Raw genomic sequence first — 16,782 nt, 5'->3', positions numbered from 1 at the left:
CAAATATAGCCTAGCAATAGCTGTTGGGCTGGATATGTATTATAAGACACCAAATTGCAGGATAACAAGTTTAACCCTAACACTAACCTTTTATGTAAAGTAAAAAAAAATGTGTATATAAACGGATTGAGAATTATCTTTGAATCATTTAATGGAGATGTTAACCACGATAACAAAAAATAACAGTTGTAATGAACTAGCTACGACAGTCGATCTGCATTCGATTTTCTTTAGGTCGTAGATCAGGTCATAAAAGATACATAGTTAAGGAACGCATTTTAAAAAAGGAGGAAACCTCAACGGTTAATGAGTGATATATAAGAAATTGTTTGGTGCAAAATATTCAAGAAAATTAAAAACCAATCGTCCAGAAAACTATTGAAGGTCTTTCCACAAAAAAAATTAAAAAATATTAAATATGAAAATAGTAAAATTTGGTTTAAAATGTCATTTCTAGCTTCAAATGATAGCTTTTTGTTCGCTGATTCCAAAAAATATGGTTTCTTTACAATAGTTTTTGAATAAGTGAGATAATTTGTTACTTACTGTTTGAATAAAATTTACTTCCTGTATTATTCAATCATTTAATTGTCACTGATACCAAAAATATCTGGTTCTATAAACTGTTATATTTATTAAGTACAAAAAAGCTACTTCCGGATTACACAAGGTCACTTCCGGTTGGCTTTTCTAAGGTAAAATGGTAAAACCTACTGCAAAAAGTTCCATGGCTTTATCATGTATACACATGAGATAAAAACAAAGGTCATAATCTAGAACGCCAATTTTACCTCTGATATTGAGCTGAATTTCAAGGTTATCACTCAAGGACCTCAAATCAAAAGAAACTAGCTCTTAATTAATTTTGGTTCATTAGTTCACCATATGCATATTTTTAAATAAAAGAGCGGAAAAAACTCTAATTTGACGTAAGCATATAGGCCATCACGAGTTGGTTGACCGTTATGGAATAACCGTTTCACAAATGATATCGGATATGTTACTTACGTCGTAACTACAATCCCCTTCCTTTTCATGATTGTAACCTTCCGAATTAGACTATTTACCGGATTTGTAATCACATAAGCAACACGACGGGTGCCACATGTGGAGAAGGATCTGCTTACCCTTCCTGAGCACCTGAGATCACCCCTAGATTTTGGTGGGGTTCGTGTTGTTTTTCTTTAGTTTTCTATGTTGTGTCATGTGTACTACTATTTTTCTGTTTGTCCTTTTCATTTTTAGTCTTGGCGTTGTCAGTTTGTTTTAGAATTATGAGTTTGACTGTCCCTTTGGTATCTTTCGTCCCTCTTTTTTAAAACCAATATGTATGTGGTACGACAATTTACTAACGATATGTTGTCGATAGCTTATATCGTGTATGGAAGAGGTGAAAATAATCTTAAATCCAAATTTAGAAATGACCTTGACCCTATTTTCCTTTTTTATTTTTACCAAGGACCTTAAATAAAAAGACCCGAGGTCTCTATCACTTATGGTTTACCAATTACAATTACATTTTACTTATTCTAAATACAGTAGGGGAATAACTCTCATATGGAGTTTCCAGACCGCCTCGTTCAAACTTATTCTTAAGATCCTGAGGATATAACGAGCAAATTGGTGACATTAATTTGCCAAAATCGGTTACGGATGAGAAGGAGATGCGTACACAAGGAAAATAGTGTTTGTGGAGATAACTCTTACAATAACAAGTGTTCGGTTAAACAGGATCAGTTTCAAAGTCGCAATAACTGTTCGATATCATATGCAAAAAATCCAAGCGACATCTTGCGAAACGAAAAAGCACCGTCAGAAAAAAATTGGCGGAAGAAGAAAAAAAATACTAATCAGAATAAAACCAAAAGGTCTTCTACATATGTGTAACATATCAGATCAACTTTATTACACAAATGGCATATTTTAATTTGTATTTCAAAAACTTATATCTCTATAAATAAAGCTACATGAAACACTTTTAACATATTGTATTTGTTTTTAGACTGCACAAACAACATATTTCAGATTTTATAAATTAAAGCGGAATTATAGATATTCCTTGTTTCAATTGACACTAACATCATTCCCTTTTCTTTGTTGATGTCTATTGCATAAGGAGATTTGATCCCATCAGCCTCCGATAGTATTGTCTTACTGGTTTTACCATCTGGCGAAACAACTACAATACTATTATTTCCACTAGAAGCAATATAAACAAAGCCATTATTGTCTAATGTAATTCCTTGTGGAGATTTGATTTCGTCGTGTTTAAATATCCACAAAAGTTCTCCATTACTTTTGTAGCAGTACATTTTGTTTTCATTATTAATGGTCCCGTAGATATTTCCGTTTGATAATGCAATATGATATGCGCCAACGCCTTCAAAGATTGTAAGAGACATATCATTTAGATTAACAATGGAACTTTTTTCAATACCACTGACAACCATTGCTCCTCCATCACTTCCTACTGCATCACACTGATGAGAAAGATTAACTGTTCCAATAATTGTATTGTTTTTTTATGTCAACTAACGCTGTTTGATTTGCTGATCCTAATGCTACAGCCACTGTATTATTGTTTACAAGACACGCATCCAATAGAGTTTCTGTGAATGAAAATACTTCTCTCACAAAGATGCCATCATCACCAAATAGCAGTACTCGTGATTTATTGTAATCGAACATTACCAATTTTCCGTCGTGTAATACGACACAAGCCCATATATTCAAAGTTGTCACATCTTCTGGAATTGTCAATCTTTCAATATAGAATGGCTGAATGTCTCCAATTTCAGGAGAACTTGGTACCAAATGTTGGGCTTCATTTTTCCTTCCGGTCTTAAATCGGAGTTTAGAAGAAGCGGTTGTAACAATAATCTCTCCAAACGATTTGACATGTTGTAAAATTGATTCAAGTTCAGATGAAATGTTGACTTCTACGTTTTCCTCATTAAAAATGTTCCTGCTTCCTAAATCAGCTATGTATTTTGCTGCTTCTGACGTAGTTTTCTCAATTTCTCTCAGACCAACATACGTTTGTAACTCAGTTGAATTTTCGGTCAACTTATTCAAATCTCTTAGAATTTGATCTATTTGACTGGCTCGCCGTTCCATTTGTTGTATGATACTGTTCATGTTTGATTTCAGTTTTAAATGATTAGTTTCTAAGTCTTTGAGAATTTTTTGTTCTAATCCATTTAAATAGTCATCTATCGACTTTCTCATATTCTGGACTTTCTCCACGGCTTTTGTTTTCTGAATATTGTTGGTATTGATTCTGTTTTTCAATAATCGTATCGCTTCAAATAAGTCTCCCTTTACATCCTTTAAATCCTTTTGAAAAAGTTGAACGGACGCGGATGATTTTACTTTCGTTAGAATCTCTGACAATGGTTTCATGTCACTACATTTCTGGTGCTTGTCGGTTTTACACAACAGGGACAGGAATGGAAAGAACAATAAAGTTCTAATCTCTTGTTGTGGTCTCTGCACATACTACGGATCTCTTTGATTAATGTAGGTAATTTTTGATAATCGTGAGCTGATATTGGTTCATGGCTTTTAAACCGTCTTGACTTTCGGTGAAGTTTTTCACAGTCTCTACAAAAGAAATTCTCACATTCTTTGCACCATGTGTCTGTTGACTTGGAGAATCCACCATCATAACAAATGGAACAAAAGTGCTTGACTGATGCGGACATTGTTTTTATATACTATTGAAAAGTATCTAACATTTCATTTCCCTAAAAAAATAAATCATGATCTAATATGTATATATATCTATTTGTCTGTCTATTCCCTCTATTTTTAAACGTTGACTTTCTGAATTGAATAAAACGATCAGAAATGGACATGTTTTTCAAAAAGAACAATTTCAAGCAGTCACTTAAAAACATCTGTATTTTATGACGATCCATTTTGAAAGTTCAACTGTTTTGGCAAGGAGCAGGATAGGTGACAGATATTTCAATTATTGATAATATTTCACAAAAGATAAAATGTATTAACATAATGAAATACCGGTACATGTTTGATTAGATAAAAAAAAAAGGTTAATAAATCTATTCCTGTGCATACAATAATGGTGGATAACAATCTTGGAGTCTGAAACACAAATGCATTATTGAGATACACGTACTTGGTTAAATTAAAAAAAAAACAGTTTTCAACTTCCTTTTTATGCAAAATTTCTAGCTTTGACTTTCAATAAAATGCAATTAAAAAAATGTAACATCTTTTTGTATAGCTTTTCTTAAAATAGGACAATTCAAAATGAATAAAACTTTGTGTTTAGTTCCATATTATTCTGTTTGAATTGTCTTCATCAAGTAAATATCTACCACGGTTATCAATGGTTTTACTACAAACCGATGGGTTACCTTGCAACATGAGAGCAAACATTCATTTTCCTTGAGAATACTTCACCTCACTTTTTAAAGTAGATCTAAACTATTTATCGAAGGTTAACATCTAAAGGGTTTCTTTTATCATGAATCTGTTTGACAAAGAAGGTAGTTTCATTTTCAAGTACCCGATTTCATATTAAAAACACGTGAGTAGTTATTCTATTTGACTTGTATTCAATTAAACATATACTAAGCCATCAATCATTGGTAATAATTCAAACGTGAAACAACATCATAAACAGAGATAGTGTTCAGTACACTTGAAAAATCTAAAAGTCACTACACGATTTATAAATTTCCCCTAATCAAAAGTGATACAAACCTTCTCTGATTTTTAGAATCAATTGTTAAAACTGTGCAATATCATAGTCTAATGTTTAAGTATACCCTTTTGTAGAATAATACTGCCATAAAATGACAGAGATAACATTAACTGGTATAGTGGATAACTAACTAACTAAATTACTTGCGAATCCTTAGAGAATATACTTGACAAAATCCGTATCATATGCCGTATCATCCCGAGATACAAATATCAGCCAGAGGGCCTTTAGGCACGAGACATGATATTGGTCGAGGGTGATACGGCATGTGATACGGATTTTGCCAGGTTTTATACGCTTTATCATATATTTCAACAGGAAAGAACATATTAATTTCTTTCTGATCCGTAGCATCTTGGTTACATTCAGTTTTTCTTTTTGTTTTGATTTTAAAAAAGCTTTGGAAGAAATGCCCACTCGTCCAAAGCACCTGGATTACCTTACAATTTGCGTGCTGTTTTTTTTTTAATATTTATTTTCTGTAAAATTTGATAGTTTCGTTTCGTGTGTCAAAAAAATGAAAACTCGACGTTTGTTACGTCACATTTCAAATAATGACGTCATTCAATAAAATGCGTCAAGCCAGAATAAGCTTTCAATTAGGACCCATTTTCAGAAAATTTTATCTAAAGAAGCTTGCATAAATTAAAACGGAGTAGGGGTGTGATAAAGGTGCGATAAAGGTTAGGGTGTGATAAAGGGTATGATAAAGGTTGCGCACCAAAGTTGCGCGATATGGATTAACCAGCAGGCCATTTATCAAATTTTCAAAACTACTGTATTTACTACTTAATGTATGATAAAAATAAATAACACATGTTGGCAATAAAGATGTTCATACAGTATTAATATATCATCTCACTGACAAAATATTTGTTGGACGACATTTGTGCTCTGATTTCTGATAAGAATACAATTTGCTAAAAAAAATATTACCTTATGTAAATAATTTATGTATTTCTTCTTTTGAAGCTAGCGTTTTTCTCAGATAAACAACTGTATATATTCTTTAATTTCAGAGTTTACGAGCTGACATTGCCGTTAAATCTATATTCTGTTGTGAAGTCTTTTTGTAGAGGCATGCAATGATATATGACTTATCATTTCTTCAAATCATACTACATCATAATTGATGAAACAATAGTTCATAAAATGATCACACAAAAAAAAAACATAACGCATTGCATGCATTTATTTGTACAATGCCTTATTATGTTATTATAATAAAACCTGTGGTTTTGTAACTTTTGATTTGTTATGTATTCAATTTGTAATTTAATTCAAACTTTTATCTTAATTTTGATATATGAATTGTTTTCTGAAAACTTTATGCTGATTAACCTTCATGTGATCAAGACAACAAAGTTGATTTTATTTATGTGTTACATTTCTTGGGCACATGGGTTCATAGGTTTGGCACCTTCAACGTAACCATGAGGAATATTCACCCTTACGTGAATTATGTAATTGATATAAATTATGCATAAATGAATAAATGAACTGATAAGTGGTTAAACAACCCTTTCGTAGGGAAATATGTGACTCGAATAACCTTATCTTTGCTCAGTTAAAAAAAATTCAAAGATAGGAAAAACGTTTCTCAAATTTTTGAATTGAAACAAGACGATGATTTTATGTGACCTTTATGAAACATACACATTTCCTCTTATATTTAATCGTTTCCTCAGTTTAAGTTTGTAGCCCGGATTTGTTTTTTTTCTCAATTACTTTATGAATTTCGAACAGCGGTATACTTCTGTTGCCTTGATTTTGTCTATAAATGCACCGTTATGAAACCTATTTATATAAATGCACCTTTATGAAACATATATATATATTAATGCACCTTATGAAACATTTTAATATAAATGTATCTTTTTACATTAAATTTCAATCGTTCATAAATATTGGCCTAATGGTACTTTCTGACAAAAAAGAATATTTTGTAAAATGTCCAGGCTAAGTTACAAAAATAACGAATGAAAAATATAAACATGTCTTTTCATTTTACATTTTCAATTTCTAAAACAAGCAAAATGAAACTAAAAAAAGGAGAATGACCAAAACAAGCAGTTGAACTATTGAACCTGTGGTTTAACTGATAAAATTTAGAAACACAGTCTTTATATATAATTTGAAAACCGAACATATAATCGATACACAGTTAGTCCTAGTCGGTTGTTTGAAAGGTTTGTTTTTTACGACTTATAACTTGTTGTCTGAAAATTTTAAAAGATCTGTACAATCCTAAATTCTTATCTTGAATTAAATTCACCAACGTTAAATGACTTAGCAAATTTCAGATATACACTACTTGTCCACAAACATAAATATTTAAAAACATTTTTAGTAACAAAATAAAAGTTGTATTTCAAAATTTAGTCTCATCTTTTAGTAGAAAAACTCTTGTTGTTGCAAATAATTCATGTGTTTTAAAGAAAATATAAAATGAAACAAATTTAGTGACAATACCAATTTGTTTTGTTTATCTATTCCACAAAAATTCGTGGTACATTAATTAGACTACCATTTAAGTCATAACTTTCTTTGAACTGATATCTTACCTTAAAAAAATGGAGGAAAACATTAATGTTTGTTGAGTCGTTCCCCAGCCTTGATTATGGTAACATTATCTCTTACTTGAACAAAATGGACAATAAATAAAAAAGTATGGATGGGTTTTTTTTAAATAATAAACCAGTCAGATTAAGAAGTTCTTGAATTTACAAGCACTTGATTTTTATATGCTAACAGATGACAAGATAAGACTTGACGTGCATAAATAAAACAAAATTAAAAGTCATTATTTTGTACCTGAAATCGAAAAAACAACAGTATTTAGGTTGATATGATATTCACACTATATTAGAGAATGTGTAACCATGATCATGTCGAAATTGACTATTTTTTTCAAAATAAATTGGCATTTTACACATTGTTTCAGGAGGTAAAGAATAAAGGCCAAGATATTTTTGTAAGTTTATAAAACTCATTTCAATTTTTCTAATCGTTCAAACATTAACCTAACCTTCTCCTCTCAAACATTGATCATTACAGGATATAACCATTTTTGAAATTTCAATTTCAGATGTTAAATGTAGAAAAAAAAATGTTTCAATAGTTATCAAGGGTACCCGGCTTATAATTTAATACGCCAGTCGCGCGTTTTGTCTACATAAGACTCACCAGTGAAACTCATATCAAAATTGTTAAAAAGCCAATGAAGTACAAAGTTGAAGAGCATTTAGGACCAAGTATTCCTAAAAAATAGACTATATAACAACTGTGTACTAGCAGTGCTGCTATATGGGGCAGAATGCTGGAGAATGTCAGAAAAAGACATCAACAAGCTCTCCAGTTTTTTTGAGGTCGACTAACAAAGATCTTAATGATATTGTGGGCACGTAAGATCACTAACAAAGACCTCCATGAAACAACAGGATCCAACAACATGGAGACTTTTTTTAAAGCAAAAAAGATGGAGATGGATTGGCCATGTTCTTATAAGAACAACAGACGACTTGACCAGATTTGCCCTCAGATGGACATCTGAGGGAAAAAGAAAGAAAGGACAGCTTGAAGAAGAACAGTTGAAGCTGAAACGAAAGAATATGGAATCAGCTGAGGCTAAATAGAAAAGCAAAGAACACAGGAAAGTGGAAAGATCTAGTCCTTGCGCTATGTGCCTCCGGGCATAATAAAGACTAGGTAGGTATTCCAAAAAGTGATGCCAAATACGGCTAAGGTACGTAATTTATGCCTGGGATAAGAAAGTCCTTAGTATTTCGAAAAAATCGTAATTTGGTAAATAAGAAAATTTATTGCTGACTACTGGCTTGTGATATCCTCGGGGAAGACACGTCCAACACCGGTTGCATCGACCTACAACACAGATAATGGGAACGAACAGCTGAAATCGACAATACGTAACCGTCACGAATAGATTGAAGGATATGATGGGGTGATGTCGTTTTTTCAATTTACTAACGACATGTTTTTCTTAGATCTTTCGATACCAGTATAGTCGTCTGTTCTATTATTTTACTGAGTGTATCCTTTTTCCATTGTGACATTTAGACTGTGAGTGTATTTACACTGCAAGTGATGCATGTATATCCAGAGATGAATATCCTCTCGACTTTACCAGTCTCTCCGTTAGGAGTTAAAACAATACCTTCGGGTTTTTTAAGGTTATTTTGACTAACGAGATACAAACATATAAAAACTGCTGTCATCTTAGTTTGATGATCTTATCTTAAAAGAGGAGAGACAGATACCAAAGGGACAGTCATACTGATAGCTTGAAAATAAACCAACAACGCCATGGCTAAAAAATAGAAAAAGACAAACTGACAAATAAAAGTACAAGATAATGTTATTAAAATTCCGGTAAATAGTCTAAATCGGTAGGTCACATTTGTGAAAAGATAAGGATATTGTAGTAACGACATATACACATATCCGATATCATCAGTGAAACGGTTATTCCATAATAAGTCAAATAACTCGTGATTGCGTCCGTAAAATTTACTGAGGGATGACTTCAACTTCACCATTTGAAACTCTTGGTTTAATGGGTTTTATATGAGCAGCTATCCTCTATCAAGTACTCAACTACTCCGTATGCAGGCGCTGCTGAAATGTTGCTACATAGAAATGGTAAGTTCAAAATTTGGAAGCTGAAATCATCTCTTTTGTCATAAGGTTTTGTTTTAACCGGCATTCATTGTCAATTTTTAGATGTAAATCAAAATATGAGGCTGTCTTAACTGTATATGTAGTATTCTTTATCTCTAGCTCGATGGGAGAGATTCGTTCAACATAGTCAGCACATTTTGTATTATTAAGTAACATCATCTACATAGCGGAAAGTAAAGTAAACGGAAAATATATTGCTAACGTCTGATCATTCTTCCTAAGAAATTCCTGGTAAATTCAGCCTCATAAAAATAAAGAAACAAGTCGTCACGAAAAGGAGCACACTTAGTTCCAATTGGAATTCCGACAGTCTGTTGAAAAACACGTCCTCCAAACGAAACAAATGTGTTGTCAATAAAGAAATTAAGCATCTTAATAATGTTCGTTTCAGAGAATTTTTTTTTTGAATCAGAGGGGTTCTTTACAAAGTAGGATTTACCCCTCTCCAAGATTAGATACTGGTATCTTCGTTCGCCACTCTTTTTAATAAAATAAAGAATACCAACTCTTTCAAATTTTCTTTTAGTTTGGAATGGGGAATACTTACATGAGCAACAACAAGACGGATGCAACATGTTGAGCAGGATCTGCTAACCCTTCAATAGCAAATGGGATCACCCCCATTTTAAAAAAAAGTTTGGTACGTGTTGCATAGTCTTTAATTTTCTATGATGTGTTTGGAATGCTGTCCTTTGTCTGTTTGTCTTTTTTTTTTTGTCTTTTTTTTTTTTGTAGCTATGACGCTCAGTTAATGTCTTACTTATAAATGGTTGTCCGTACTTCGGTGTTGACATGAATAGCAGTTATGCGGTCATTTTTATATATTTCCTGTTTACAAAACTTTGTATTTTTTGAAAAAAAACTAATGATTTTCGTATCCAAAGAATAAATTACCTCAGTCCTATTTGGCACAACCTTTTTGGAATTTTGGGTCCTCAATGCTTTTCAACTTTGTACTTGTTTAGCTTAATAACTATTTTGATCTAAGCGTCACTGATAAGTCTTATGTAGACGAAACGCGCGTCTGGTGTATTACATTATAATCCTGATACCTTTGATAACATTTTACACCACTGGGTCGATGCCACTGCTAGTGCACGATTCGTCCCCAAGGGTATAACCAGCCCAGTAGTCAGCACTTCGGTGTTAACATGAATATCAATTATGTGGTCATTTTTATATATTTCCTATTTACAAAACTTTGTATTTTTTTAAAAACTAAGGATTTTCTTATTCCAGGAATAGATAAGCTCAGTCCTATTTGGCACAACGTTTAAGAATTTTTGGTCCTCAATGCTCTTCAACTTTGTACTTGTTTGGGTTTATAACTATTTTGATATAAGCGTCACTGAAGAGTCTTATGTAGACGAAACGTGCGTCTGGTGTATTGAATTATTATTCTGGTACCTTTGATAACATTTTACACCACTGGGTCGATGTCACTGCTGGTGGACGTTTCGTCCCCAAGGTTATAACCAGCCGAGTAGTCAGCACTTCGGTGTTAACATGAATATCAATTATGTGGTCATTTTATAAATTTCATGTTTACAAAACTTTGTATTTTTTGAAAAACTAAGGATTTTCTTATCCCTGTTATATATTAGCTTAGCCGTATTTGACATACAGTTTTGGAATTTTGGGTCCTCAATGCTCTTAAACTTTGTATTTGTTTGGCATAATAACTTTTTTTATCTGAGCGTCACTGATGAGTCCTATGTAGATGAAACGCGCGTCTGGCGTATCTAATTATAAATCTGGTACCTTTGAGAACATTTTATGAGTTTGAATGTCCTCATGGTATCGTTCGACTCTCTTTTGCATTGCGTTTTATAACGTTAGATTTAAAAATAACGTTTTTCTAAATAATGATTACTCTGATTTAAAAAAAAATCTATATAATCATTATATATGAAAATATTTATAAAAACTTTTAAAATACATTTTTAATGACACTACATACTCCAAGTAAGTTTTAAACATATTAAGTTGCAAAAAATAACAATCACATGTGGTTGTTTCATTTACAATTTGTGATTGTAAGTTAAAAAAGAACACCTCCAAGCATAACATAACAACATCAGTTCAGTAATAAAATAAGATTAACATAATTTCTAAAGCTTGAATACGTTTATGGAAAATTTTAACCAGAATTGAATTAATTAAAAGATGTAAGCCCTTGCTCGAAAGTTTGACTATAACAAAATGTATTGTCAAGATACGATTGCCATTTTTCCACCACAGAGTCATTGACACTGTAATTCGGTGGCAACGATACGCGTGAATTTAACTCAGCATCAGTTTTCATCTTATCTGAGAACGGGAAAAAATATATCTGGTAAAAAAAACCCGAACCAATAACGGTTTACTTGGTGTTAATGACTGTTTTCCGTACGATCCAATGCACCTTAATAGAAGATCTTTTTCGTTGTTTAAAGAAATTGATTTTAAAAAGTTCCGAAAAGCCATTATATGGTATATATGCTATTGCATCATGGTGTTTGCCTTCACAGTCTGTCATAGATTGGAGAACATCCTAAACACTAAACTGTTTATCAAACTTTCTTAAAAATCTCCGATAGAATTCGAAAAATAAGTCTTACTTTACTGCTGTTCAGATAGTCTAGATGATTGAACTAAGGTTTCACCAGGTCTGCACTGTTAAGTCAGAGTAGCTGTTCATTTGAAATTTGTCCGAGCGGATCAGATTGTCTACTGCGACTAACTTCGTTTTTATAAAGGTATCGGACTGTATTTGATGCACTAATTAACCTAATTTTTCATGGATTCCTATTTTTTTTTAATGTTTTATGTTTGCGTGTGTATTCCGTTGCTTTTGAAATGAAATCAAACAGGTGAAATAACTATAGATGTTTACTAAAACAAATATGGTTATAATACCAGACATGGTCATACCTATATTTATTTGCTGAAATTTATTTATTTACCCATTTTGCTTTAAAAGCGAACAACATAATACCATCAATAGGAGGATTATTTGGCGTTTTTAACGGAAAGTTTTGTGGAAAGGTAGGAATCTTTTTCGAAATTTTGTTTTTAATTTCATAATATTTTATCAATAATACATGTTTAAGACATTTTGAAATCCTAGCAGTTCATGCCCTAGTTTTCTGATAAGATGTAATTTAGATATGTTTGCCTCTTATCTAAGTTAAAGTGCGTTCATTGCTTTATCCTAATTCTCAACCTAGGAAGACTTATCAATTTGACAACTACCAAATAGTCAATACAAATGTTTTTTCCACTTCGTTTAACTATCATTTTTTTTTATTGTAATGTTGATATTTTCTGTAGATCTTTGTATAGCTATCATTTTCGTAGAAAACATTTTGTACTGTTTTTCATTCTTAAAAAACTACAAAAATCTATTTTAATATTGGTAAAGAAGCATGTTCATTTAGAATTAATAATGTAAGAATTAGTTGTTCCCGCGTATCGGTTAATCTGAAAATCATAAAAGACATTTTTTGATAGTTATAAAATTAATTCACAGAGTCCTTCATTTCATTAACCTATCTAGTATATTAAAACTTAACGTTATGCCTCCTCATTTTGGTAACACAAAACCATTAATTATTATATTAATCATACAAAACGACCAGTAAAAGTTTAAATTTTACTGATAGCCCTTTAATTCGGTTGATGCCGTGGTGTCCTTGATATCATTGAATATAAGACGCTGTTTTAATAATCTTTTTTTTGTATAAGAACCAAGTTTATAATGTTAGATTTTATACACAAATGCCGTTTGGTCTAGTTCATTATCACTTATCCCACTAGATACAATCATTAACCCTTCTTCTCTGTTGATGTCTATTGCCCATGGATATTTGATTCCGTCCTTCTCTGATAGTATTGTTTTGCTGGTTTTGCCATCTGGTGATACCACCATAATATCGTTGTTTTCTTGCGAAACTATATAAACAAAGCCTTTTTTGTCTAGGGCAAGTCCTGCATTAGAGTAAATGCCATCGTGTTGAAATCGCCAGATTAGTTCGCCGGTACTTTTGTAGCAGAAGACTTCGTTTGCATTGCAATAGTTAATCGTGCTATAGATATTGCCCTGGAATAATGCAATGCGACTAGCTTTGACTCTTTCTACGATTGTATAAGACATATCATTCAGATTCACCTTCGTTGTTTTCTCACTGCCGCTGATGACCAATATTTGACCATCGCTTGCTACTGCATTACAATGATGAGCAATTTTAATTATTTGAATAATTGTACTCTGTTCTATATCTATCAGTGATGTCTGCTTTGTACGGCCGAATGTTACAGCCACTATATTTTTCTTTACAAGACAAGCATCAAATGGAATTAATGTCATAGTTAATACTTGTTTTGCAAAGATGCCATCATTACCGTAGAGCAGTAGCTGCTTTTTATTACGATCAAGGATAATAAATTTACCATCAAGTAATACAATACATGCCCTTATATCTAATGAATCTATATTGTCTGGCTTTGACAGTCGTCTTAACAAGACTGGCTTCATTTGTTCAAACATATGAGGAATTGGAACCAAATGCTGTGCTTGGTTTTTTCGTCCGGAACTAACTGGAAGAGTAGAAGGGCTAGTATGAATACGGATATCTCCAAAAGATTTGAAAGTTTGTAGAACTAATTTTAAAGGAGATGAAATTTTAACCTCTAAATTCTTTTCCTTAAAGTATTCGCCACTTTCTAAATCTGTAAGGTACTTTGATGCTTGCACTGTACTTTTTTCAATCTGTATAAGACCAACATACATTTGTAGGTCTGTTGCATATATCGTCATTTTCTTGAAATCGCTCTGCAGTTTTTGTATCTGACTGGATTGCTGTTTTATTTGCTGTACCAGAGATATGTTGTTTGATATCAACGTTGAATATTTAGACTCCAAGTCATCGATTATTTTATTCTCTAATTGGTTTAAATAATTGTCTATCGACTTTCTCAAGCAGCGGATTTCCTGCACGGCTTTTGATTTTTGATCACCGTTTATACTGATCCTGGTTTTCAAGTATTTCATGACGTTGTTAAAATTGTCCCCAACATCATTCAAATCTTTTTCCAAAAGATGAACTGAAGCAGAGGCCTTGACGTTTTTTAGAATGTCTGACAGGGGTTTCATGTCTTGACATTTTTGGTGTTTAGCTGTGATGCACTCTACACAGCATGGACAAGCATGGAAAGAACAGTACAGTTCAAACGTCTTCTTGTGGTCTTTGCAAAGGCTACTATCATCTTGCATGAATGAAGGTAACTTTTCATAAACTTGAACTGGCATGGTATTATGGTTTTTAAACAGTCTTGACTCTCTATGACGTTTTTCACAGTTTCCACAAAAGAAGACTTCACATTCTGGGCACCACATTTCTGCGCTCTTAGAGATTCCATCTTCATGGCGTTCTGGACAAAGGTGATTGACCGATGATTCCATTGTGCTCTTCACTTCTGAAATGAATGCAACACTTATTCTCAGTAACTTCGATAGAATTATTTCCCTCTAAATAAAACAAGAGTTTATGATTATGCCCAAAATCTTAATATGGCAAATAATTTATTCACATTATTATGTTTACATATCTTCTGTGAAACCTCAAATCCTATTTAGAATATAGATCTATTAATCATGTTTTTTTTTTAGCTTTTTGCACAGGAGGGTGGCTGCTTTTATTTTCTTATAGCTCACATAAAGTTTTATTAGATATCTATAAATAACGATTATTGTATATCGGGTAAAACCAATGAAAGATAAATCAAAGATAAATCTAGATGTATTAAAAATACTCATAAACAATACCAGGCTTGAAATTTTGTGCACTCGACATGAAGACCTCGATCTTTTCATCTCAGCAGTGGAGTTCTGTTGCGAAATACTTTGATAAGATAAGATTTGACTTTGACCCAATTTATTCTAGAAGTATGTAACAAACGTAACGTTCCAATGGAAAATTTAATACAGGATACCGTTTTCTTGATAAGAACTTGTACGTAAGAAATGAAGAAGAAATTATTTCTGTCAGCATGTAGTTAAAGATCAAGAGTTTTGGTAACAAATGTCATTAAGAAAAACATCAAAATGATTTATATATAAAAGCATTGAAACATTACAAAAATTAAATCATGGAAATTTTCTAATCAAACGTATTTTTAAATTATTTTAATACAATTAAAAAAAATTAGGAAATACAATATGACCAACTGTTTTTTTTTTACGAAAGCATGAAAGCCAAAGTTTTTTTAGATGATTTTTTCATTACATCAAACAACATAAAATCCTTAATGCAATGTTACGGAAGGGTCTAATATCACAAATAAACTGTTCAGTTTTTATTTACGTAAGCAGTCAAATATGACAGCTGCCACAGAGTCGAAACATGCAACAATCAAAAAGGACGAATTTTGTTTAACGTTTTTCTGAACGTGTATGAATTCAATAAGCTGTTGTTGATCAGTCCAAGAAACGTCAGTTAAAAAAGGACAATCAATTAAAACAGAATAATACAAACGAGATACTTGCTTTCAGCAGTGAGTAAGAAGTGTTATCTTAGTATTTTACTGCCAGATTTATTATGTATTCATAAGGACTCGGTGGCCGAGTGGTCTTTTAAAGTAGTCGAACGACTATACCACTAGCCTATTATCACAGAGATTGTGGTAGTTGCACTCGATTTAATTGACTATGATTGTCAGTTTTTATACCGAAGGTCGGATATTTTATGCGGGTACTCGGGTTAACTCTACCAATAAAATCTGATCGCCACTAAATAGCACTATAGTAGTGAAACGTTAAATCACAAAAAATACTGAACTCAGAGGAATATCAAATCGGAAAGTCCCAAATTATGTCAAAACCAAATGACAAAACAAACAAAAACGAATGGACAATAACTGTCATATTTCTGACTTGGTTCAGGCATTTTCAAATGAGAAAATGGTGGATCAAACCTGGTTTTATAGCTCTTAACCTTTCACTTTGTACGACAGTGTCATTAAATTTCGTTATATTCAAAATGATGTGTGAACCAAACAGGCATAATAAATAAAATAGTCAAAATATGGGTACAGCAGTCATGATCGTGTTACAATTTAAAAAAAAACAATTAAACAGAACACACAATCATCTATCAAATTAAAAAGCCATTCATTGCTGTGTCTGACGTCAGAAAATGTATGAGTCACATATTTTTGTCGTTCAATGTTTATACAAACAATTTTAAATTTTCACGTGGGCATTGTTAGCATACAGGGTTAAAACATCAAAAGTATGCAAGAAAGGGGCGTTTAACACCAATTTATAATATTAAGTATCTTCCATATTTTTGTTCACAAGTACTTGATTTGAC

General features: G+C 32.2%; 1 protein-coding gene across 1 annotated transcript; it reads right to left on the bottom strand.

Moving 5' to 3' along the window:
* Window positions 1–13,172: 13,172 nt before the first annotated feature.
* Window positions 13,173–14,873, bottom strand: LOC134710426 (uncharacterized). Its single transcript, XM_063570785.1, has one exon. It carries the CDS (start codon window positions 14,871–14,873, stop codon window positions 13,173–13,175), a length of 1,701 nt encoding a protein of 566 aa, XP_063426855.1.
* Window positions 14,874–16,782: the final 1,909 nt, after the last annotated feature.

Source organism: Mytilus trossulus, chromosome 3, assembly GCF_036588685.1.
Source record: "Mytilus trossulus isolate FHL-02 chromosome 3, PNRI_Mtr1.1.1.hap1, whole genome shotgun sequence".
NCBI lineage: Eukaryota > Metazoa > Mollusca > Bivalvia > Mytilida > Mytilidae > Mytilus > Mytilus trossulus.
The sequence above is the reverse complement of the archived record's forward strand: the minus strand, read 5'-3'. Positions and strand labels throughout refer to the sequence as shown.